The sequence below is a fragment of the Botryllus schlosseri genome, chromosome 12 (assembly GCF_051294905.1).
Source record: "Botryllus schlosseri isolate E-star chromosome 12, Bs_hap1, whole genome shotgun sequence".
Classification (NCBI taxonomy): Eukaryota; Metazoa; Chordata; class Ascidiacea; order Stolidobranchia; family Styelidae; genus Botryllus; species Botryllus schlosseri.
In genome coordinates, this window is record NC_137247.1 from 15,475,294 (window position 1) to 15,502,324 (window position 27,031).

A 27,031-nucleotide genomic window follows, 5' to 3' on the forward strand; every position below is an offset into this window, starting at 1 on the left:
TCCAAAATCCATAGCAAGTTCGGTTGTATTCATAGTCCACCAACTCGTATTTTTATTCGACTGTAAAAGTCGTTACTATTCTGTAACCTAAAGTAATTACTACTTGGCGCACGACTTGAGATTAACATGTGTTTTGAATATACAACATTTGAATGTCTGACCAACATAGTTAAGAATTCATTTTCTTACGATCGAACACCGGTGTTACATTGAAAGTTATCCCATTATTCATACATTGAACATCCGATACAAAATGCTTTATTATCCCGATTCGCAACGGGTAATTGAAACGACTAAGTGTAGAGTCGGTATATCACAAAGACACGTCGTTACTATTGAATCCAGATATTGATACGATTTATTGTCGGGATTTGTGACAGCGCATTGAAACATACACATTACACAACTTATACAAAGTGTGAAAATATCACTTTGGTATCGAGTACCGTTTCAAGCGTGCGATCAATACATAATTCCGTTCGCACTCTCCAAGACATGGCGAAGTCGACAGATTTACACTTCAAGACTTTGATCAACACAGACACAATTTGGAATATCTTTACTGGACCATCTTATTATACTAGACTTGAGTATACGCAAAACTCATAGCATTGACAAAATCGCAATAGGCACTACACTGAAATCTACAAAATGTATTTGTATTGTTGCTCAAAGTAGTGATCATAAATTATCATTTGAATAAGTAATTGTACTCATAAAACCAAACTTGCGAAAGTCATTATCATAACAAAAGAGTATTGTAGGTTGCTTGCTAAATTTATGCCGGAAATATTTGTAGAACGCTCACGACCAAAGAAATCGGGAATTTTTTCCGTTGTCATTCGCTAAAGTAAATGCCATCACAATACTTAGTCGCTAAAATACCTTACTTGTATTTGATTGAATCCCTAGCAATTACCTCACTAAACCAGATTCCAAAGAAATTTTACGCACTGGACGGATATGAATAAGCGTCGCGTAATCGGTGTGGGTCGTTTTTCTAAAGGTAAATCATAATATTCATCCAATAGAAAACAATTTTCACTAGCTTGGTAATGAAACCGAGGAGTGGGTGTTCATTCAATATTTTGTTTGTGTCAAATACTTTACAATAACCACACTGGATTGGTTGAGCTTTACATCATCACGCGGTCATCTGTAAATCAAGGTTACATCATTCTTGTAACTGTATCGTTTACCTAACCGAGTTGTATGCAGAGTTTGATATTTTTGTCATTTAGTGATTGCTGAACACACCACTTCGAAACACTCCGTTGATCTTAATTCTCTTTGTTGTGATAATCAAAGTACATTTGTTTCGAATTCGTAACAACCGACTATGACACGACGAATTTTTGAAAAGTTTTACTTAGAAGGTTGGTTGCATATCGCGAAAAATAATATACCACTCATATCGATACCGATTCTCACCGAACTCGATTGTGATCAATGTATGGTATATGTGTTCTGGATTCATTTCGGTATGGTTAAGCATTCAACCTCGATAGATACGAATTGAAACCCACTCAACTAATGTCATACCAAGTAGTTATTTACAACAACCAAGACACAGAAATTTGTTTTGTCCGTTTCGATTTTTTTTTACTAGAGGTACTCATCACTTCGCTTAATACGATCTAGATTTAAACTCAATTTACTTTGCTAACGAAAAGATCGAGTTGCAACGCGATGAGTTGAATCGAAATATTTCAATCTACTTTGTCGAAACCTTGAACAAGCTATCTGGTTATGTTTTGCCATTGAGTTAACGGAAATAGTATTAGGTCTCGAAATTTTAACATCTCACCATACTCAAAAGAGTCAATCATGAAAACCTTGTCAAGTAAATCCGTTTGTAACTTAGCCAACCAACTAGACAGTACCCGTACAGAAAGAAGACAATATTATGCGAGTACATACAATCGCTACAATCTAAAATCCATAGCAAGTTCGGTTGTAGTCATATACCGCCAAATCGTCTTTTTATTTGTTCAACTGTAAAAGTCGTTACTATTCTGTAAGATAAAATAATTACTACTCGGTATATTTTATAAACCAAGGTAAATACTACTCGGTGTGTGGTTGAGATTAACATATTACATTCGGGTATACGAGATTTGAATGTCCGACTAATGTAGTTGAGAATTCATTTCTTACAATCGAACGCGGGTGTTATACTGAAAATTTTCACGATGTAAACATACGAATTGACACATTGATTTTGACATATGAGATTTTGCAATAGTCGATCACGACTTGATTATTAAATTATGACATTATTAGACCGGGGTTGTGTTGAAGGTTATTACGACACAAACAAACTTTACAGAAACATTGTTATTAGCATATCGATTTGTGGAACTAGATTAACATGTCTGAAATGTTTTGATTGGGAAGATTAAGCCGTGTTCGTAAAAACCACGCAGCGTATCGCGGATATCAGAAAATATTTTACAAATGTAATTGTCTCCACTAACCAAGACTAAAGATGAAACAACAATTTCCTTTGTTAAACAATAACCGGTACAATACTTTATCATCGTAATCAGCAGTGAGAATTGAAACACTTTCGCACATTATCCGGTGTCAAGATATCACACTAGGTGAATTGACATACCGCCGCTTGATTAATGCTTAATCCGTTCGCACCATTTCACATACTTTGATCATTACAAAAGTAAATTGGAATATGTTTGCTAGATGCATTCAATTCAGTTAGAAATGTCTGGTACACAACAATCGTAATATCAAGGAAGTACTTGCTACACTGTAATTCACTTAACGTGTTTTGCATTGTTGTTCATTTGTAGTATTGATTGTTTTTGAACCTCCAAATAATAATTCCCGACATGAAACCAAACCGCTGAAAGTCGTTACCATCACAACGAAACAATTTGTACGATGTTTGCCAAATGTATCCTATAGTTAGGTGTACTAGAATCACTGGTCCAACACATACACCGACAATGCAATCGAAATTTTCCCCATTGTCATTCGTCAAAGTAAAGGTCGTCACAATACTCAACCCATAAAAGATCTTACTTGTATGTGATTGAATCGCAGGTAATTAACCCACTAAATCAAACCATAAGGAAATTTCACTCACTCATCGGATATGAAACAGCGTCACTTAATCGGCGTAGATCGTTTTACTAAATGCAAATCATACCTGACCAACAGAAAACAATTTTCACTCACCTTGTAATGAAACCAAGTGGTGGGTCTTCGTTCAATATTTTGTCTGTGTCAAATACTTTGTAGTAAACACAATGGAGTGGTTGAGCTTTACATCATCAAGCAGTCATTAATAAATCAAGATTTCGGTAAACTTGTAAATGTATCGTTTAACTAACCGAGTTGTATGCACAGTTTGATATTTTTGTCATTTAGTGATTGCTGAACATACCACTTCGAAATACTGCGTTGATCTCAATTCCCTTTGTCCTGATAATCGAAGTACTTTTGTTTTGAATTCATAACAATCGGCTTTTCTATGACATGATAAATTAGAAGATTTAGAAGATTGGTTGCATATCACTAAAAATAAGATACCACACATATTATTACTGTTACTCCATTCATCGGTATTTTTTCCGTTATCGATTTTCAAACGAGTAAAATTTATTACTTGAGTTGCTCTGCTTACTATATTTAAATGTATACTCACCCGTCTTTCAACAACAAACAATGTTAAAAAAGTATGCAATCAAACACAACAAGTTTTACGATACTAATTATTATCCCACATAACCCATTTCTTACCGAAGACATATGAAATATATTCATGTTACACGAAAATATTCACTCATGCTACAAACCTGTACAATGATTGGTGGTGCTTTCAAACTGTTTCGATACCTCAAGAACTTTATTGTCTGAATGGTTGTTCATGTATCGTAATAATCAAGTAGTTCAACACAGAACTAGTATTAACAGAAACACCGGAGTTGTTTACACAAAAGTTTGTATGTGTACAGTATGCGAATACCATGTGTAAGTCCAGCACAATTGTGGTATCCATACGAGTTTAGTTAACACAATTTACGACACCGAGGTCGCCTCATCTTTCGTAAGACAACAAACCAAGGTTTCAGGATATGTCCATGTCATAACAATAAATCAGCTACTCCAACAACAGAGTACATATGTTTTCTAGTTACGGTGCTTACATCTTACACACAAATCGACCTACTTTGCTAACGAAAAGCGCTGAGTCATCACATGGTTATCCTCACAACAATACAACTAAAACATACCATCATACAAATTGGTCGTTATAGTTTGCCCACCAACGATACATCATACAAGTAGCAAGTCTCGAGAATCCAGTTATTCAAAAAACGTGAAAGTGTTTCTACACCAAGTCGGTATGTTGACGATAGCATATATTGTAATATCATGATCGACTTACATTCGTTGGTCACAAAATGTCACTACTCTAAATAATTATTTTTCACTCAAAGCCTACTTGTCACCATTCGTTTCATCAAGCACGAGTTCAAGAAACCTGCTACGACATGAATTGTTATTTTTATGTTGTGTAAATAGGTAATAATTAATTTTAGTAACACTATATCAACATCATCGAGTTGTGCGAATAGATTTACATGTGGTCTTGTGGTTTTAATCGAAGTATACAGCACGGTCTAATGTAGAGTCATCTCTATTGTACAACAACTCGGTAATCGAAATGCATTAAAATTTAAACAACGATCTTGGTTCGTCGCACCAAAAATATGTTTACTGTCACGATACTCTACACAGGCCGTGTAAATCCTTTTCACACTCGTAATAGTATACCAACAGCGACCGGCGACAACGTTTAACAATACCAACGACACTAAACATACGATACCTACCCAAGTAAAATTACCATTTTCACCCGGAGGTCGGTCGTAACCCGAGTAGAAATACCATTATCCTTTGGAGATTTATCGTTTAATCAGAGTAACAAAACATTTTCACTTGGGGGTCCATCGTTTCCCAGAGTAACAAGCCCCCTTTCCTTTGGGAATCTATTTTTTTCCGTGGGTAACAAATCTTTTTCACTTGGAAATATCTTTTTTCCTCGGGTAACAAACCTTTTTCGCTTGGAAACATATTTTTTCCCTGGGTAACAAACCTTTTTCACTTGAAAATATATTTTTTCCTCGGGTAACAAACCTTTTTCACTTGGAAATATATTTTTTCCTCGGGTAACAAACCATTTTCACTTGGCGGTCCGTCGTTTACCTGAGTAAAAATATCATTTTCCTTTGGGGATCTGGCGTTTACCCAGTGTAACAATACATTTTCTCTTGGTCATCTAGCTTTTCCTAGAGTAACAAAACCATTTTCATTTTGAAATCTGACAAACACACCTGACAATTTGATATTTTTGTATATTGTTACAACGGATAGCGACAAAATATACACCAACAGCAACTCCAATACATTTGTGTAATCGCATATTCACTTGTGCTGATGCAACCCATCAAAATCATCGGTTACCCACATGCAATGTGCTGTTGTACATCGACGTTTATGTTTTTGGAAAATTGGACAATAGGCTTCGATAGTTCTGTGATGTCCGGGCTCGTGCTTTGGATTTTCCAGAGTCAAAATGTCTGAATAAAACACCTCCTTGACGATGGTTGGTATGTGGATAACGGTGTTCGGAAAACGATTGGATTTATGTCACCCATCGCGATAACAATTCCAGGTCGAGTTTTCCCCCCGCGTGTTTACTATATTGTGCCTTTATTGGTCATGTATGTCTCGACATTCAGTTTGAAATCGGAAACCCTGATAAAGTATGTAACCGGATCCGGATATCAACTCTGAATCGATAAACCAATGAACAATATTCAAAGTAAACATGTTACACCCTGTGTTTCCACGAAAAAATACCATCCAGACATACGTCGCGCTTGTTTGCCCACATCAGTATACGCGTAAATGGAGGTGTGTGACATTGCATGCAATGTGTTGGTATACAAACATCGATCCACAGACATTATCATAGCCGGTAGTTTTGATGTAGATCGAATGTCATCACACCCGATAACAATGTCATACCAATAAGCCACATTGCAATGACTCTGAGTCCGCGCTATTACATCGATATTTCGGCACCGTTCACTGATTTACTCGATGGTGTTATCGTGTTGTAACATTACAAGATAGTCATGGCCCTATCTCCGGACAGACCACCCAGACCAATTGGATACATCGGTCAATATCCATCGTGTTGTCGACACCGAAGTTTTCTGCTGAGTCTGCAGCGTTTGACCAATGTGAACTATCGAAGTATGGGTGCTCGAAATGATTGCGATCAGTCTTTCAGTCACGATGAATGGATGTCGCTACTCCCACATAACGACTCCAGATAAATATCGCGAACAGTGATTCTGCAAATCTCGGACTGATACTGTGATCCAATAAGTTGTGTTTCTGTGGAATGAAGACTGCAATCGTACACCACAATAGAACACTACCTCGTGATTTCACGCGCAATCATAAAACACATCATCGTAAGGGTCCAGTTCGTCCGGTGACATTTCGAAACGGTCACAAGAGATCGGTATCATTTTGAAACGACATCGTCACAAGTCTATTGACGTCGATTCTGTTGGTCATGTCAATCCGTTTCACAATCCACCGTTTTTCAACTCCCCGCACCATAGTGTTACGACACAGACAAGAAGCGTCGGTGGAAATAATAAAACACGGAAAGCACACTTTGGTGTTATTTGACATGGATTTTACACCCGACGAACCTTACATTCGAGCGATGCATTGGAACAACGCTTGTATTATTGACGTAGAAGGAACAGAAATGTATCGATTTATTGGTTTCGTACATATCCAACAAAAATCTGGGTATATGATTGTGCATGGTTCGCATATTCGACTGTGAACGCTCTATTGGTATATGCTGTATAGTTCACTTTCACCGTTGTGCGAATAACCCATGTTACGGTTCCATGTTTGTGTATCTGTATGTCATGCTTCAGATTGACTCAGAGTCATTGCAATGTGGCTTATTGGTATGACATTGTTATCGGGTGTGATGACATTCGATCTACATCAAAACTACCGGCTATGATAATGTCTGTGGATCGATGTTTGTATACCAACACATTGCATGCAATGTCACACACCTCCATTTACGCGTATACTGATGTGGGCAAACAAGCGCGACGTATGTCTGGATGGTATTTTTTCGTGGAAACACAGGGTGTAACATGTTTACTTTGAATATTGTTCATTGGTTTATCGATTCAGAGTTGATATCCGGATCCGGTTACATACTTTATCAGGGTTTCCGATTTCAAACTGAATGTCGAGACATACATGACCAATAAAGGCACAATATAGTAAACACGCGGGGGGAAAACTCGACCTGGAATTGTTATCGCGATGGGTGACATAAATCCAATCGTTTTCCGAACACCGTTATCCACATACCAACCATCGTCAAGGAGGTGTTTTATTCAGACATTTTGACTCTGGAAAATCCAAAGCACGAGCCCGGACATCACAGAACTATCGAAGCCTATTGTCCAATTTTCCAAAAACATAAACGTCGATGTACAACAGCACATTGCATGTGGGTAACCGATGATTTTGATGGGTTGCATCAGCACAAGTGAATATGCGATTACACAAATGTATTGGAGTTGCTGTTGGTGTATATTTTGTCGCTATCCGTTGTAACAATATACAAAAATATCAAATTGTCAGGTGTGTTTGTCAGATTTCAAAATGAAAATGGTTTTGTTACTCTAGGAAAAGCTAGATGACCAAGAGAAAATGTATTGTTACACTGGGTAAACGCCAGATCCCCAAAGGAAAATGATATTTTTACTCAGGTAAACGACGGACCGCCAAGTGAAAATGGTTTGTTACCCGAGGAAAAAATATATTTCCAAGTGAAAAAGGTTTGTTACCCGAGGAAAAAATATATTTTCAAGTGAAAAAGGTTTGTTACCCAGGGAAAAAATATGTTTCCAAGCGAAAAAGGTTTGTTACCCGAGGAAAAAAGATATTTCCAAGTGAAAAAGATTTGTTACCCACGGAAAAAAATAGATTCCCAAAGGAAAGGGGGCTTGTTACTCTGGGAAACGATGGACCCCCAAGTGAAAATGTTTTGTTACTCTGATTAAACGATAAATCTCCAAAGGATAATGGTATTTCTACTCGGGTTACGACCGACCTCCGGGTGAAAATGGTAATTTTACTTGGGTAGGTATCGTATGTTTAGTGTCGTTGGTATTGTTAAACGTTGTCGCCGGTCGCTGTTGGTATACTATTACGAGTGTGAAAAGGATTTACACGGCCTGTGTAGAGTATCGTGACAGTAAACATATTTTTGGTGCGACGAACCAAGATCGTTGTTTAAATTTTAATGCATTTCGATTACCGAGTTGTTGTACAATAGAGATGACTCTACATTAGACCGTGCTGTATACTTCGATTAAAACCACAAGACCACATGTAAATCTATTCGCACAACTCGATGATGTTGATATAGTGTTACTAAAATTAATTATTACCTATTTACACAACATAAAAATAACAATTCATGTCGTAGCAGGTTTCTTGAACTCGTGCTTGATGAAACGAATGGTGACAAGTAGGCTTTGAGTGAAAAATAATTATTTAGAGTAGTGACATTTTGTGACCAACGAATGTAAGTCGATCATGATATTACAATATATGCTATCGTCAACATACCGACTTGGTGTAGAAACACTTTCACGTTTTTTGAATAACTGGATTCTCGAGACTTGCTACTTGTATGATGTATCGTTGGTGGGCAAACTATAACGACCAATTTGTATGATGGTATGTTTTAGTTGTATTGTTGTGAGGATAACCATGTGATGACTCAGCGCTTTTCGTTAGCAAAGTAGGTCGATTTGTGTGTAAGATGTAAGCACCGTAACTAGAAAACATATGTACTCTGTTGTTGGAGTAGCTGATTTATTGTTATGACATGGACATATCCTGAAACCTTGGTTTGTTGTCTTACGAAAGATGAGGCGACCTCGGTGTCGTAAATTGTGTTAACTAAACTCGTATGGATACCACAATTGTGCTGGACTTACACATGGTATTCGCATACTGTACACATACAAACTTTTGTGTAAACAACTCCGGTGTTTCTGTTAATACTAGTTCTGTGTTGAACTACTTGATTATTACGATACATGAACAACCATTCAGACAATAAAGTTCTTGAGGTATCGAAACAGTTTGAAAGCACCACCAATCATTGTACAGGTTTGTAGCATGAGTGAATATTTTCGTGTAACATGAATATATTTCATATGTCTTCGGTAAGAAATGGGTTATGTGGGATAATAATTAGTATCGTAAAACTTGTTGTGTTTGATTGCATACTTTTTTAACATTGTTTGTTGTTGAAAGACGGGTGAGTATACATTTAAATATAGTAAGCAGAGCAACTCAAGTAATAAATTTTACTCGTTTGAAAATCGATAACGGAAAAAATACCGATGAATGGAGTAACAGTAATAATATGTGTGGTATCTTATTTTTAGTGATATGCAACCAATCTTCTAAATCTTCTAATTTATCATGTCATAGAAAAGCCGATTGTTATGAATTCAAAACAAAAGTACTTCGATTATCAGGACAAAGGGAATTGAGATCAACGCAGTATTTCGAAGTGGTATGTTCAGCAATCACTAAATGACAAAAATATCAAACTGTGCATACAACTCGGTTAGTTAAACGATACATTTACAAGTTTACCGAAATCTTGATTTATTAATGACAGCTTGATGATGTAAAGCTCAACCACTCCATTGTGTTTACTACAAAGTATTTGACACAGACAAAATATTGAACGAAGACCCACCACTTGGTTTCATTACAAGGTGAGTGAAAATTGTTTTCTGTTGGTCAGGTATGATTTGCATTTAGTAAAACGATCTACGCCGATTAAGTGACGCTGTTTCATATCCGATGAGTGAGTGAAATTTCCTTATGGTTTGATTTAGTGGGTTAATTACCTGCGATTCAATCACATACAAGTAAGATCTTTTATGGGTTGAGTATTGTGACGACCTTTACTTTGACGAATGACAATGGGGAAAATTTCGATTGCATTGTCGGTGTATGTGTTGGACCAGTGATTCTAGTACACCTAACTATAGGATACATTTGGCAAACATCGTACAAATTGTTTCGTTGTGATGGTAACGACTTTCAGCGGTTTGGTTTCATGTCGGGAATTATTATTTGGAGGTTCAAAAACAATCAATACTACAAATGAACAACAATGCAAAACACGTTAAGTGAATTACAGTGTAGCAAGTACTTCCTTGATATTACGATTGTTGTGTACCAGACATTTCTAACTGAATTGAATGCATCTAGCAAACATATTCCAATTTACTTTTGTAATGATCAAAGTATGTGAAATGGTGCGAACGGATTAAGCATTAATCAAGCGGCGGTATGTCAATTCACCTAGTGTGGTATCTTGACACCGGATAATGTGCGAAAGTGTTTCAATTCTCACTGCTGATTACGATGATAAAGTATTGTACCGGTTATTGTTTAACAAAGGAAATTGTTGTTTCATCTTTAGTCTTGGTTAGTGGAGACAATTACATTTGTAAAATATTTTCTGATATCCGCGATACGCTGCGTGGTTTTTACGAACACGGCTTAATCTTCCCAATCAAAACATTTCAGACATGTTAATCTAGTTCCACAAATCGATATGCTAATAACAATGTTTCTGTAAAGTTTGTTTGTATCGTAATAACCTTCAACACAACCCCGGTCTAATAATGTCATAATTTAATAATCAAGTCGTGATCGACTATTACAAAATCTCATATGTCAAAATCAATGTGTCAATTCGTATGTTTACATCGTGAAAATTTTCAGTATAACACCCGCGTTCGATTGTAAGAAATGAATTCTCAACTACATTAGTCGGACATTCAAATCTCGTATACCCGAATGTAATATGTTAATCTCAACCACACACCGAGTAGTATTTACCTTGGTTTATAAAATATACCGAGTAGTAATTATTTTATCTTACAGAATAGTAACGACTTTTACAGTTGAACAAAAAAGACGATTTGGTGGTATATGACTACAACCGAACTTGCTTAGATTGTAGCGATTGTATGTACTCGCATAATCTTGTCTTCTTTCTGTACGGGTACTGTATAGTTGGTTGACCGAGTTACAAACGGATTTACTTGACAAGGTTTACGGATTTACTTGACAAGGTTTTCATGATTGACTCTTTTGAGCATGGTAAGATGTTAAAATTTCTAGGCGTAATACTATTTCCATTAACTCAATTGCGACAAAAAAAATACCCAGATAACTTGTTCAAGGCTTCTTTTGTTTCAAATCAACATGTGAATAATCAGTTATTGTGACAAGTTGAAATATCGTACCGAAGTTGCGAGTGGAAACAGTACGCGATTGTGTAAGTGTGAAGACAGCGAGATGGTGATCGTGTGAATAAATTAATCTGAAACGCATTGGAGTGAAAGTTTACCCAGTCAGTCTGGCAATCCTACTTCAAATCGCGATTTGACAAAGTAGGTTGAAATATTCCGATTCAACTCATCGCATTGCAACTCGATCGTGTTATGTGCAAGCGGTTGTCAAGTGTGAAATATTTACAACAGGTGCGATTTCATTGATTGACTTGATTGTGTGTAGTAACACATTAAAATATCGCGATAGCATAGTGAAATTATTTACTGAAACTCTATTTGACAAACGGAAAAGTGTGAATAGAGTTGTAAGGTTTCATTACTTGTTTCAAATCAATATGCGTATAATCTCTAACTATGACTGGGTTGAAAGTTGGTAGTCATGTTTGTCAAACATATTTCAATTCACACAATGTCAAGTCCGAATATTTCATTCTGGATTATTTGGATTTACCTTTAGTACATCTCGCGAGTGGATTTCCGACGCCGTACTATAACATTCCTAATAATACGGGTTCGAGGATTTTCATGATAGAGTTCACAAGTGATAAGATGTGTGTTTTTGTTAAGGGATTGATTTCAAGTTGATAAAGACAATGACTGTATAATGCACATTAGGGCTGTTCAAAAATAACCTTTTTTCCTGAATCTTGCTTGTTACTTGATTAAATCGTTAGGTTGCCTTAAAAATTGACGCACACCAAGTTTGAATTCATTCCAACCAATATTCGCGGATTTCGTAGAGTTTGAAAATTTTGAATTTGCCTAAAAATGCAAAAAAAAAATTTTTCAAATTTTTCTGCCAACCCCATGAAATTGTTGCGCTGTCTTCAAAAACGATGCAAAACAAATTTGACTCAATTCGAAGCCGTAGAAGTGGAGTTATTTCAGTTTTTCTTTGATAATTCTGGGATTATCCTTGATTGGTGGATCATCCCAGAATTATCATGAAAAAACTTGAATAACTCGGCTTCTGCAGCTTGGAATTGAGTCAAATTTGTTTAGCATCGTTTTTGAAGACAGTGCAACAATTTGATAAGGTTGGAAGGAAAATTGGAAAAAAATTTTTTTTTGCATTTTTAGGCAAATTAAAAATTTTCAAACTCTACGAAATCCGCGAATATTGGTTGGAATGAATTCAAATTTGGTGTGCGTCATTTTTTAAGGCAACCTAAGGATTTAATCAAGTAACCCGAAAGATTCAGGAAAAAAGCTTATTTTTGAACAGCCCTAATGCACATACTTGTGATTCTTGATTCTTGTAGAATTATAGTTGGTATTGATTCTATAAGTGCGAAAACAGCGGCGTGGAATATGCGAATAATTCGATGTAGCTGAAAGTCAGCGTCAGTAATATTCGGGTTATGGTCGAATCAAAAGATCACGAAAAGATTTCTCAAAATAATTAGAATTGTACAGAATTAACACATTCAAATACGAATCAACTCGGTTTGTGTAGTGAATTTCATTTCGAGTTGACAAATTGATACATTGATTGAATATTCTCATAATTCTTATCGTTCAACTAAAGTCAGCCGCTGTTCGAAGTGTCAAAACATATAGCGACCACCAGAAAGTGTCAAATTGTTGGTTTTCGAATCACCGTCTGCGACGGCTCTGTGACAAACTAATTACCGAAATATTACCTTGTGAGCGATTGGTATGTCTTTTACACCAAGTCACTAAAATGGTTATACCCGAGACATTATCTTGTTAGCGATCGCGGGATTTGCAATCTATTTTACACTTTTTGAAGTGTTAATTTACGAGCGCGGTTATTTGTTGGTTGCTTTTCGTGTCGCTGCTGAATACTGAATACTCCTGAATGTAATAGCGCTGACTGGATTAGTGTAATAATCGATAGTAGCACGCGGCTGGCCGTGAAACAATTCCACACGCAGGTCATTCGAAATATAGGTCGCACTGCTTAATCCTCACAACAAGTCGCGTTTCCGTTTGTGCGGTTATTGTTGGTGACTCGTACATATTCAACACCGCACGAGAGATGCCTGAAAGTACGAATCACGACCGCGCCCATAAGAACACATGGTGAATCACCAACACAGCCTATACGCGAAAGCACGACATGCGAAAGTACGACGTGCGAGAGATGCCTTTACCCGAAAGTACGATATGCCGACGCAACCATAAGAACACATAGCGAATCACCAACACAGCCTATACGCGAAAGTACGACATGCGAAAGTACGATGTGCGAGAGATGCCTACACCCGAAAGTACGATATGCCAACACGAGTTTTCAATACGAGTCACCGCCGCAGCCTATACTTGAAAGTACGATGTGCGAGCGCCCCCATAAGAACACATTACGATGTGCGAGCGATAGGGGGGTCTAAAAGTACGATGTGTCAACACGAGTTTTCAATACGATGTGCGAGCGGGCCCTATATCGAAAAGGGTTACCGGTCGAGAGGGGCCATAAGACACGATAGCCGCTTGTCACCCCCGCCATAAGACACAATAGCCGCATGCCACCCCGGGTTTCTCAGCCGCTTGCGACCCCACCCATAATACATAAGAGCCACATACCACCCCCGCCATAAGACACAATAGCCGCATGCCACCCCCGCCATAAGACGAAATAGCCGCATGCCAACCCCGGTTTCCCAGCCACATGCCACCCCGCCCATAAGAACCCCAGCCAGGTCACGACCGATCCTATATACTACTGTCGTCACCTGTAGCTGATCCATTTCATTCAGACTGTGTTGAGTAGAGCGCGACCCATAATTTCTCGGTTTGTTTGGCTAGTTTTCGCCTAATGGAGTCGGGGTCGTGAAAACTATAGTGTGTGGAGTCGGAGTCCAACTTACGTATTATGTAAATACCTTTAAAATGTATCTTTAAACTACAAAAAATAACTAAAACAGGATTTGTATGTACCATCAATCACTGTAATTAGTAGCGACATGGATAAAATTTGACATTATTTCGAAATTACAATTCAGTTGCATAGAGGAAGAAAATCGCAATACGCATCTCCGCGATGCAGTCACGAATTGATGCAATTTATCGGATTATACCATGATACTGTGACAGAGTAAATACATCGTCTGGTTTTGTAAAATGGATGTCAGTATAACCAAACGCTGCTTCCCACTTGACAAATTTAAAAATATTTTAGTGTAGCTTAGCTGCTTGGTTCGAACAAATTATTACGAAAGACTTCAAGTCCTAGTCCTTGAATGTTTGAGCAAGTACATGTAGACAAGACATATGCTATTTCGCTACTTCCTAAATTTCGCTTCTGACCAATGTTTATCAGTAGTGAGAGTGTGCGTGCTTGTAATCAGTAAAGTGTGTAATGAGAAGATTAGTAAGTTAACTGCTGACTCACACACAAGAGCTACACTTCGATTGTTTTATCTACATTTTAATTATACACGATTGGGTATATGTTATGCTTGAATAATTCATGCATATTAGGATATAAGAGAGTCCATGTTATAAAAAGGAAGGATCATTAGAAAACGATACTTCCATGTTAATTGCATGGTGAATAATTCGAGCTGTGTCACAATGAAACAATTTTACATGCCATCATTATTCATGTGTTTGCATATGATCGTTAATCATATGTTTGCATATGATTAATGGTTCTATGATAGTCATTTAAACGTCACTGGGGCATATAATTTTGGAAGTAAATTGGTAATACTGTTAGAGTTGTTTTAGTGCCAAAGATATTTTAATGGTTTCTAGGTATGGCTGGGCTGCTGAGTCCGAAAATGACACCCACTTCTCTGAATTGACTCTACCTTATGAGATATCGTTATTTTTTATTTATTTATTTTTTATTTATATTTATTTAATCGTCGTAAGTAGAATACATGGAATTACGCAAATTTAGAATGTTCTCGGCGATCTGTGCCTCACTCTGAAGAAGTAGCTGACTCGAAGACAAAAACTGCCCTCGAGCTGGGGCCTAAATAACATTTTACCGTACAAGAGAGAAAGAATTACTTACGTATTTTAGCCAACAAGATGAACTTTTTTACTGCAAAGACATCGAAGGGCTTTTACTGTAAATGGGGGTATGTGATTGATTGAAGTCCTAAAAAGAAAGTTTTCTCTATTGTGAACACAAAACTAGTTATAGCAACAACAAAAAACAGTAAAAAAACGCGAGTAAACGGTGGGAGTAACTACATACTCAGATGTGATGGGGCTGAGGGGAGCCCCTACTGGTGACGTGAGGTACCAGTCGTTGTTGCAATAAGAAGATCCTTGCCCAACAGGTATACTGGGGGGTTTATCGTCAGCGGGCCGGGGAGTGCCGCTGACGACGCCCGATTGGTTGATCTAACTATAATATGGCTGTGGAAGGAGGTTTTAGTAGGTCTTGGTTCATCTCAATGACTTTTAGGGCTCATCACGCCAAAAAAGGTGAGCAGCACTGGTCTAGAGTAGTGGTTTTCATACCGAGCGTACCAGTTCCAAGGGGTGTGATTATGATTTTTAGACATCAGCTTCCCACTCTTTCTACTCAAGATATGAGGATCAATGTTGTACATTATCCCAAGACTGGGGTTAATAACTTATGTGTAGACTAAAGTTGTTCTCAAACTGGGTTCTGCAGTCCCTTTGGGGTCGGCGAGACAATTTTTAGGACCGCGCGGTACCTCCCAAAAAATTCACACGATCCAGAAATGTCTGAAAGTTTAGATTTTTGGAATATAAAAAATTATACAAAGATGTTATCACTACGCCGTCAAAAACGCAACCAAACAGAGTCGTGCTGGTAGTGGAAATCAACTACATCCGTTACATTGTCACATTAGAATTGAACGTGACGTTTTCTGTTGAAGTTGTAAAGGATCGCGAGTCATTCAACAAATTTATAAGGGACCGTTTCGTGAATTATTTTGAAAAGTTTGAGAACGACTGGTAGACGTTAAAAGGGTGTCCGATTCCATTCCAAAATGGTGATCAACCACAGGTGGTCAGCAACGAAGTAGGCTACTGCCACTTTTTCGAAGTCCCCAAGTAGATTTCATGTACTTGCAGTAATTACTCGAGTAAATCTAATGTTTCTTTACTTCCACTTTCTTTTCGCTATTTACAGTACGCCAAGATGAAGAAACATGTACTTCCAATAATAGAGAGAGACTAAGACGGGGAAATTGATGGTCTGTTTTCGCGGATATTTCAGAATTCTCGTTATGCTTTATGGGAATTATATAGAGTGACCAATATCTTTCCACGAAAGTGTCGGCCAAATAATATTTATGTAGCGGTTGCGCGGTTCATGTGCGCGATTTCAAGATGCATAGTTTCCCATATGACAATTTTATCACAGCAGAAAGAGTTCAGTAAAACGTTTGGAATTATACGATCCACCACATTTTCAGTTGCCTTCCCAATTCGCGCAAAGGGGTAATTTACATCGGACAAAACTTCCCCGTGTAGCTTATCGTCTTCTACTGGCCTTAATACGATACGGGCGAGCGCAAGTACGACTCATTTTTAAAAAGTGGTGTAGGTTCACTGTTTTATAGCAAATGCATCAATTGCATCACATGATGCTGTCCAATAGCCTACTTATGCTGTTGAAAAAATATATATCCTGCGTGGAATGTATATCCAATATAAGTCTATATGTCTATGTAGGCTATCTATACTTGCCCATATGTCAATTTGTTGGTATTTCGGTCCATGAAAGCGTCTTTATGACTGCATTTCAAAAACCAGTTACTTACCTAAATAGTGTTCAAATACATCGAATTTTACTTTTACTTGAAGTAGTTTTGGGCTGCTTCGAGAAGCACTACTTCTTCTCGTACGTGCGCAAAATTTTTTCGCGGTTCTTCACGTGTACCTGCATAGTCTTCATGACTACTTTGACCACATCGAACAAAAACTGCCGCATAATCAATTATATCAAAAAATGCCCCCTTTTGAGAAAATCTTCCATCTCACGAATAAGAGACAACTCATGAAATTTTATAAATTCAATTGGATCAATCACCTGAGTGGGAACATTCTGATTTGTACCTACAAACCTGGTGTCCCAGCAGATCAAACACGCCGATAAATGAACAGTTGCTTTTATTTCAGAATTTATCTTCCGGGTTAAATTTTTAAAAAGCAGCTCTCTCGCAGCTAGATTCACTGCGGTATTTCACATACACCTCCAAAGAGTCTGTCAGATGCCCATTCATCGAAATATCCTTGCCTATCGATTTTGTTGTCAAGCTCGACATGCATTGCAATATATGACCTGGGCGAGGAAAGAGGTCGATTTGGGTACCACCTGGTAAACGGGGCCCATTGTCCGTTAGAGAGTTTCACTCTCCTGGTCTAAACATAGAAAACAGATTCGTAGTATATTGAAGTTGACAAGATCAATCAAGGAAAATCCATGCTCAAGTCCAGATGATGTCAAAACTGTTGATGACAATGTCAAGTTTATATAAAGTATCAGCTGGATAATGCTGTTTTTGTAATAATTGTTAAATAATTGTCAGCAACAATATCTTCCAGTTCTAGATTTCGTGACAATAAACTCTTCAACTGTCGCACTGTCGACAGATGTTACAATAATAGCGATAACCTTTTTCTCACAACAATAGGGTTCCCACATTTTGAGGTCCGGAAAAGAGGAAACTTTCTACAAATCACGAAGTTTATCATATATAGCACGAGAAAACGGGTAATTTGAATGCCGTTATAGGAAATACTGTTGTGATGACATAAGAAAAAGGTCATTTCACAGCTCAACCCAATCGTCGGGCTGTCAAATCTATAGAGAAGGATGAATTGCCAAAAAGGAGGATATTGAGGGGGTCATTGAAGGAGATTTTGGATTTCCTGAAAAATGAGGACAAATCCTCCTAAAGGAGGATGTATGGTAACGATAACAATGAAGTAGGCACTAGGCCAGGGTTGGGCAAATAAAATTATTCCCGGTGGGAGAAATGTGAAGCAGAAAATATGCTGGCGGGCCGAGACAAAAGTTTAGACTATATTCCGCGGGGACTGTTTTATTTATAAATCGAAACGAGTGAATTACATTGTTTAACACATGCTGCGGATGTGCGGATAAATGGATGTGTTAATATTAAGCAGCGTCACTATAGCTAGCTCTGTGTGGCTTGGTAATTCGTTGATTATCCTTAATCGGTGGATAATCCAAGAATTATCATCGAAAAACTCAAATAACACCGCTTTTACGGGTTGAAATTGAGTCAAATTTGTTTTGCATCGTTTTTGGACACAGCGCAACAACTTCACGGGGTTGACAGAAAAATTTGAAAAAAAAATTCACTTCTTCTTCTACTTCACTTCTTGGCCACCCCAGCATTACATGTACGAATTAGGATTTGGAATCGTATGACATAACAGTTGAAAGCACACACCTTTCAATTCTTAATTCAACAATGGCAGCAAAGAAGATTTTAACATGAATATGGAAACAGTGACTTGCAACTTCAATTGTTACGGCATACTTTGCTATATTGGTTTTATTTCGAATCTGGATTACTCATAAGTAGGACGACTTTTTTTTGACCTGAAAAATGAAAAATTTTGACGTTAAATATCAGAATTTTGACTTTTTTACCTAAAAAACTTAATTTAGATCAAATTTCGATCTCACGTAAGCAAATTAGGTGTTTTCCAACCTAATGTTAAAATTGTACTTCATATCTTCATTTCTGGTTGGAACTGTCTGTTCTTACGAAGTAGTTCGGCCTGAAAAAACGTTTTCGGCTTAGATACTGAAAAATTTTAACCTGAAAAAAACTACTATTTCAACGAAATCTGGCCCTATGAAGAATTCCAGTTGCTACATTACATGTTATGGTAGAAATAATTGAAAATTGTTGTAGTAAGCGAAAGATACTTTCCTACAATTCTCGGGTTGAAAGTGTCTGTCCGTACTAAGTAGCTTGTCAAAAATGGAGAAAGAGCGTTCAGCAGTAGCAGCTGTTGGCTGACAACACTGAAGTTGTGCATACACTGCTGGTGACACACCGTATTGCTTCATTCTGACAATGCTGTCTACATCACGATTTTCATCATGCGCTTCTTGATAAGAGAAACAGGCAATGCCCAAGCCGTCATGCTTCAATTAGGATATTGAGGTGCGTTGACCATAACACCATGTCAACCTATTTGTTTCATTTGACCGTTTATGATTCACAATGAGCAGACAATGGGCCGTCTACAACAGTAGACTTATAAAGTAGGCTACAAACGGTAGAATATCAAATGATAAGTTCACAAACAGTGAAAAATCTAAGATACAAAGGAAATTCAGCGATCAAAAAATTTTTGACCTAACGCTACAATTTTTACAAAATTTTGACTTATTTTGACATGTCAAAAAATTCACACTATACTCATAAGACGTGCGTACTGCGTAGGTTACGTAATCACGGCACATAAATAAACTAGACTTCAAAATAAACGCATTTCCGGCTCAGTTTATACAGCTTATAGTTTTAGTCCAAGCATTAACTTTAATAAATAGATTTTATGGTCTATATTCCGAGGAACTTTTCGCGAGCCGCTCAGAAAAGCCCGCGGGTGTGCACTAGAAAGCCTTTATTCATGCTCCTTGTTAAATTATTGGTATGTAGGCTTCTTCATGCAGTAATCTATTGGCCAGAATTTACTTCATTAGGCAGATTTGAACTGCTTCTATAACATGTGAAAAAGTATGATTATTACACCAGGGGATGTTGTTCTTTGTCGTGTTCATGGTGTTTGTCGACTACTATGATCATTTACACCAGGCCAATTTTCTTCAGTTTTTATTCCGTAGCTGCCGACATGCAGCACGGCAAACTGCTTTTATAAGACACCGCATACACGGATGATATGGCTAGTAGGAGCCTAGATAAACTTCCAGCACTCAGGTAGGAAATCGACTTCGGTCGGACCCGAACCCACAGCCCATTGATTTTGCAGCTGTGGACTATACCACTACGTTTTTAGCCAGATATGCATCAGGGGTTTCAAACTCAATTTGATTTGATTTTGATGGCTTGTTGGCCAGACAAGTCGAATGATTCCAAAACGTGACAGTATAGGCTTCTCTGCGCAGTTGATTTGAATGCTGTGATCCTATTTGATTGCAGATGCTAGGTTAGCGAGCTATGATTCCACGCTGGTGTTATAGAAATTAGTCAAGCATGAAAAACGCATAGCAGCAAGTATTAGCAAGGCTGGGATTGGGCCGACTAGCGATTTTCCCTTCCCGCAAGTTTGCACTTAGTTATTGTGACGTCACATACGCGTCTCAGGTCCTCATAGATCTGTGACATCAGCAAAATATTGGATGTTTGACCCCCAATCTTATATTTGCATCCTCTATACGCGTATATACTATTATGCACACGCCCATGCTGTCATTGTGTGTCAGCGTATAACATATGTCGATAGTGTGCAATGTTATGTATATGGCCCGCAGGCAAAAGTTTGAACACCCCTGTTTTAGTATGAACAAATATATTCATGCGATATTCAACAATTCTTGATTTATGTTTTCAGCGATTCATTTATTGACAAAGACGGGATCGTGATGCCGGAGAATTAACTCTCATCATTAACATGTGAATCATATATGATATAAATCAATAAAATATTCGTACCGGTGCATCAAGCAGCATTCCAAGCCAAACGTTATTGTAATGAAATGCTATCGGTGTCCTTGAACGAATAAGAGCTCTTATCAGATGAAAATGTTCTTCGCTGTATATATTAGCCATTCGCCCCTTTGCCCCTTTGCAAGCAGTTTGAGCTTCCGATAGACCCATTCGTGCCATTGACATAATCAGTATATAGCACTTGCCGCCATATTGAACCTCGCATCGTCCTGGAGAGAAAATCCCGAAATACAATTTTACTCGAAGAGCATGAATTCAGAATACGTACCCTCATTGCCGTGTGCGAAGGTGTTGTGGCCTTCGAAACCGACGTACGTTTGGTTGCGATTGGATATGTCTGTCTCTGAAAATTTACATGTCAATAGGTCAGCAGGAGAGTAGAAGTGAAGGGTTTTGTAACACAAATTCTAATTATGTCGGGAATTTGCTGATCTCGTGTGTCCATTTGAGTTCATGATGCATCTCTGTAAACATCGTAAAAGGATTTCTCATGTTTATATAGGAAACCTTTCCCGCATCGTTTCCGAATGAACTTACTTGTTGTAAGGATAAATTTAAGTAAAATCCTTTAAAACAAATTTAACTGTTACGAAGTTCATACTAAATTAATTCAATTTAAATTAAGCTCACTCCAATATTGTTACCGACCTTCATTCGTCGTTGCAGTTGATTCTATTCTTGCGATAATACTGGTCACCAGAAAAATAGCAATACTGAACTTGCTCATCGCCATGTTAGTTACAAGTATGGGATACCTATATTATGCAGATGATGAATAAGGCATCTTCGAAGAATGTGAACATAAGAGATTATCCCAAGATATAAGAACGATTGTCGTAATTATATGAAATGAAATCACCCCCGCATGAATACAACCATTACCATCGTTTGTGTATTCGCTATATTGAAAGCAGGCAGGCTACTTATTATCCTGAATAATTTCGGGGTGTGAGGCATTTACTTTGAGTGTACATCGCACTATTTTTCAATAATGATCAAATACGGTGAACATCATGTCTAGATTTCATGGTAATATCGTGTTGACAGCATGGTGTTGTGTCCACAATAGCAATGAGCATGTGGGCAGGGGCTGTGTGAAGCTATAGCCGGCACCTTGGTCGAAACGAATTCGGAATCTTGTGCCTCGAGTCTTTTTATTTTCGTTTCCTTATAGCATAAGTTGCTGTTTTTTCAAGCGGCATAATGTATTGCTGGTATATTTATCTGCATATTTGAATATATCATCCCGACCTGCAGCTTGAATCGGAAAGTATAGTCTATGACCCACGTATGAAGAGATCCATAATAGTAATAATTCAATCTCGACTTCATGATGCTTAAGAACTTTCTTTAAATAAATAATGCCGATCGGATTTCAATCTAGGTTCATATATTTAAACTTTGATTTTAGCTCCATATCAACTGCTACCTTGTACAGTATACAGAGAAACGGAAATGGTTAACCGACGAGGAAATCTTGCAGTAAGTATTGATAACTATAGTCAATTCGTATGCGTAATGTATACTATTTCGCCATAAGCGTGTTACCCTATGCATGATGTTCGTATTACCCGTCCTGTCAGTGGTAAGATTATCTATATCTAACTGCATCAAGCTAGTTGTATCTGGTTTATAAGCTGGAAACAGCGTCTTTCAATTTGCGATAAGAGAAAAGTGTCAATATTTTTCTCCCTTATCTGGCCATTTCCCAATGTTCTGTGGTACCTCTCCCCGCTTGAAGTACTTTCTATACGCTTTCGTGGGGTGATGTCAAAGATTGACAGGTATATAATTAAGATATATTTTTACATTTGTAAGTTCCGTCTGCATCAACATTTGAAAAATGGAATTCAGTCTTTTGCGACAATGCCACAATGCTGCTGTTTAGTTATGATGTTGCCACAGCTATTTAAATCCGGCCTGTTAGAAATTAGCCAGTGATGAGATGCGTTTTTAGTAGAGTAGAATGTCATATCCGCCTAATAGCTGTATCTGAAGATTTATGTTATATTTTTCTGCCCAGAAGCACATTACCATAGATTGATTTTCGATGAAATGACTGGTCAGGCAAAACATGACCACCACCACCACCAACAACAACAACAACAACAACAACAACAAGAAATAACACCAATAAAATCCGAGCACAGACTGGTAGGCCTACTGCAGTCAGTCGCTTGTTTACTACCGCTTGTTTACCCATGGCTTGTTTCATTGGATATCGCCTTATAGCGGTGTTAAGGTTGACAGCAGTCTGTTATTAAGATATTTTGATTGACGCACGATATTAAAAAATAAAATAAAACAGATAACGCTCTGTGGATAACTGTCATCTGAAAGGTGAAGTAAAATATTTAGATTTCTACTTCATCGCAATCATACCCAATCGCACAGGAAGAGTGAAATCATGTTGAGGCAAGTTTGAACGTGAATCAAGAGCTTTGCTCACGTAGTCGCATTATTCGTATTCGTATTTGCTTTGTGAGCAGTTTGGTCCTGTTGCTAGGAACGGCACTTGTCTTCTGAAAAGTAGACCGAATTAGTGCTCATTAGTACATTTATGGGCATGGCTAGTCTATTCGGATGGTCATATTATGGCGCTGATTGCTTTGAATACTTACATAATAACACCTGCCCGGCATTTGAGATAGCGGCACGATGAAAAACCACAGTTGAGCGTGCTACAGGGGTCGCGAATCTTTTAGCAAGTGACATATTTCAATTGTATCTCGGCAAGGGTTATATGATATTTTTTGACACGTAAAGCAAGTGACACGTAGATCTACATTTTGAAGAAAACCTAACAATCGCAGACAACAGAAAAGTGTATACCTACTATTTAGTCTTTAGTAACACCCTTTTTACAGTTACGCGCCTTTTTTGGGAATCCTTATACCACGCACCGAGTCTCGCAATATCTCAATTTTTCAACATGTTGTCACTACGGTTGCATTTGAAACAAACGATGTTTTAAAACACTTTGTTTATGTTTTAAACAGTGTTTTAAAAAAGGCGACTCTTTGCGTGACGAGCCAGAGTAATGATAGAGTATACCCGGCTGCTCGTTAGTTAAATCCTCAGTCAGGCCAGCCCAAATAATTGATCGTAAAACTGGTATCAGCGCCTTCTGGGAACGGGAAGAGGAAAATATGGTGGTGCGAACGTCTCATCTACATCGTCAAAAGCACCTCGAAGGGGCGGACGAAACCTTATTTGCTAAGTGCACCTTTTGACGTGGACGTATCGGTTTCCCATTATTAACTCCTTGCGGCCACTTACATTCGCTATACGAATAGTGTCGTAAGCAACACTTACCAATCTGTCCCTGGTATGATGACGGATCTCATTCAGTACAAAATTCTCGTATGCCATTTTGCGTAAATGCATTGTAATTGAAGGGCATTGTTCGCTAATCCAGAGAATATTACAAATTAAGGTCGGATGGTCGAATAAATGAAATATTACCGACGGATAGTAAGGTACAGCACTACCTATACTCGGTGAAAATCATCTGAACAGGTCGAGTCCACTGGTTGATAGCTGTCTCGACTCGATAATCCAATGCCTATGGGTGCCGATATCTGAGGCATCGAATTCTGCCTGCTCAGCTGTTACCTGATTTTGGACTATGCAAACGTTCCCTATCGGCAGGCCGTGTTATTTTTGGCATATGCCAAAACTGCCAAAAATAACTTATTTTTGGCATTTTTCGATTTTTATTTTTGGCAGTTTTGGCATCGTCCTCTAAATAGATAGTTTCAGCCTCGAATTAGCTTTATTTGGGCTAGTTTGTCAAAAGACACCATAAAATGTGCAGCATCCACGTATAATCAGTGCCAACAAACAATAAGAAGAAGAAAATACCTAACGATTTCATAGGTTAATAATATCAAACGAAACCACAAAATATGCAGTATCCATCGGAATCGGTGCCAATAAGCAAAAAAAAAGAAAGAAAAGCCTAACAAACACGTTCAACAGCTGTTGAATAGACTTAAATCGTTTGCACTGTAACAGTGCTTCCAAACTCAGGTCAGCTAAGTTTCTCCTAAATTCATTTCTCGCCCAGCGAATCTGGGAAATATCGGCTTCAACAGTAGCCGTTGAGGGAAAGAATGTTGCCAGTCATCCACAAAAGGTTTTCAGAGCTTCGAAGTCTTTGGAGGGCCGAACCGGCATCCATGCATCATGAAAAGAGATCACTTCTCCAGTGCCATCGATCTAATCGCTGAAAGAATTTTCTTCCCGATACTTTTTCAGGAGTTTCCTGTGTTGTCTCTCAACAAATTCTATTTAGTAGCCCGACTATCATTTCTGCTTCAGTCTACCGATATCTTTTCGGAGGACTTTTGTGACTTCAGGTGGCTTTAGTATTACCAACTCGCATGGAAGAGTCCTAGGAAGGTTAGCTTGTTCAAGAACATTGACGCAACAAGACTGTTTTGCAAAACCAGACTATGCAGCTCAGAAATAGCCAGACAGTTTGTTGCGTCACAATGTTCAACTCGATCACAATGCAAAAATCGTGGTTGATTTTGGGGGTTCCAGTTCCATGAGCAGAATATAATTTATATTTTAATAATCAGTGCTGCGACAGCTTCTCATTGATACCCGTTTTATCAAATTTTGCGCTCGACAAGCCGCCGGTCAAAAATGGTCGTAAAATTGCCTTTGGACAAATAGAAAGTATGACGTAAACAAATGCAGTCGGCCGTTCAATCTCGCTGTGCCCACACCGTTTAGGACACCATGCTTTCACCCCTAATGGGTTGGCTGCCTTTCACAAATGCTCTTCTCGCTTGTAACGCAGTCCTGTTAACACAACGCCATGAACGAAATACACTATTTGGCAGATCGTGTTATTTTTGGCATATGCCAAAAATTGCTTATTTTTGGCATTTTCAAATTTTTATTTTTGGCAGTTTTGGCATCTGGCTGCTGAAATGCCAAAAATAACACGGCCTGCCTATCGGTCTTGCACTCATCTTGATCAACCAAGCAATTCAAATCGTAGAATAATTGGGTTGGATTTATTTTCTGTAAATACCAAGATGCTTATGCGAGTTGCGCAGTGCTTGCTGGTCCGATACTCGTAGAACAGAGAGTGCGAAGAGATTTAAGTATATAATACAAAGCGAAAGCGAAGAGCCAAGTAAAACAGTAATGAAACAATCAAATCAAATAAAACCAGTCAATCCTAATTGTAGATTAGAAACACGAGATTAGAAAAACGAAATACAAATAAACGATAGTTTAAATACAAGCTGAATTCCCTAACAAACATGAGTTGTCACATCACAATATCAAGCAAAGGTGAACAAACAATATGCGCTATCGCCAACAATACACAATCATCAGTTTTCACGTATTTCTAGTTGTCGGTTTTGTCAGTAATAAACAACACCGATTCCATGCTAACATTAACATGTTTGTATTTAGCATGGCATTCGATCGTTAACTGCGGATATTGGAAGGTCTCAGTGAAATTTACATTCAAGTACAAACACGAAGATAATCATAGAACGATTTTAACGTGATATGGGGTTCATACGTTTGAGCTGAATGGCTATAGCCATCAAGAACCACTATGTTAGATTTGATTTCGAAGAACGACCAAACCCGCCGGTAAATTAACAGTTGATTTAGTTCTAGAATTAATGCTCCAGATTAAATTGAAAATGTATCTCGCAGCAAGATTCAATGCGGTATTTCACACAGACCCCCTAAAACTCTGTGAGATGACCATTCATCGAAATACCCTTGCCGATCATTTCCGTTGTCAAGTTGGACATGCATTCCAATAAATGGTCTGGGCGAGGAGTAAGGTCGATTCGGGACCCATCTGGTAAACGGAGCCCATTGTCCATTTGAGAGCTTCACTCTCCTGGTCTGAACATAGAAAACAGATTCATAATACAA

General features: G+C 38.0%; 2 protein-coding genes across 2 annotated transcripts in view; one reads left to right on the forward strand and one right to left on the reverse strand.

Annotated features, from left to right (window-relative positions):
* Positions 1 to 27,031, forward strand: part of LOC145451719 (uncharacterized) — a 190,919-nt gene that overhangs the window by 36,265 nt on the left and 127,623 nt on the right. The gene's annotated exons all lie outside the window — the stretch shown is intronic.
* LOC145451992 (uncharacterized) lies at positions 17,529 to 21,893 on the reverse strand. The gene is made up of 4 exons (XM_080330208.1): positions 21,761 to 21,893; positions 21,381 to 21,455; positions 21,098 to 21,321; positions 17,529 to 17,801 (listed from the first exon to the last, which is right to left on the reverse strand). Exons 1-4 carry the CDS (start codon positions 21,843 to 21,845, stop codon positions 17,610 to 17,612), a joined length of 576 nt encoding a protein of 191 aa, XP_080186334.1. The 5' UTR covers positions 21,846 to 21,893; the 3' UTR covers positions 17,529 to 17,609.

Coding starts and splice junctions, on each gene's coding strand:
- LOC145451992 (XM_080330208.1), bottom strand. CDS start 21,845: ATGGCGATGAGCAAGTTCAGTATTGCTATTTTTCTGGTGACCAGTATT. Junction 21,456..21,760: donor AACTGCAACGACGAATGAAG/GTCGGTAACAAT, acceptor GTAAATTTTCAG/AGACAGACATATCCAATCGC. Junction 17,802..21,097: donor GAATGCTGCTTGATGCACCG/GTACGAATATTT, acceptor TTCTATGTTTAG/ACCAGGAGAGTGAAACTCTC.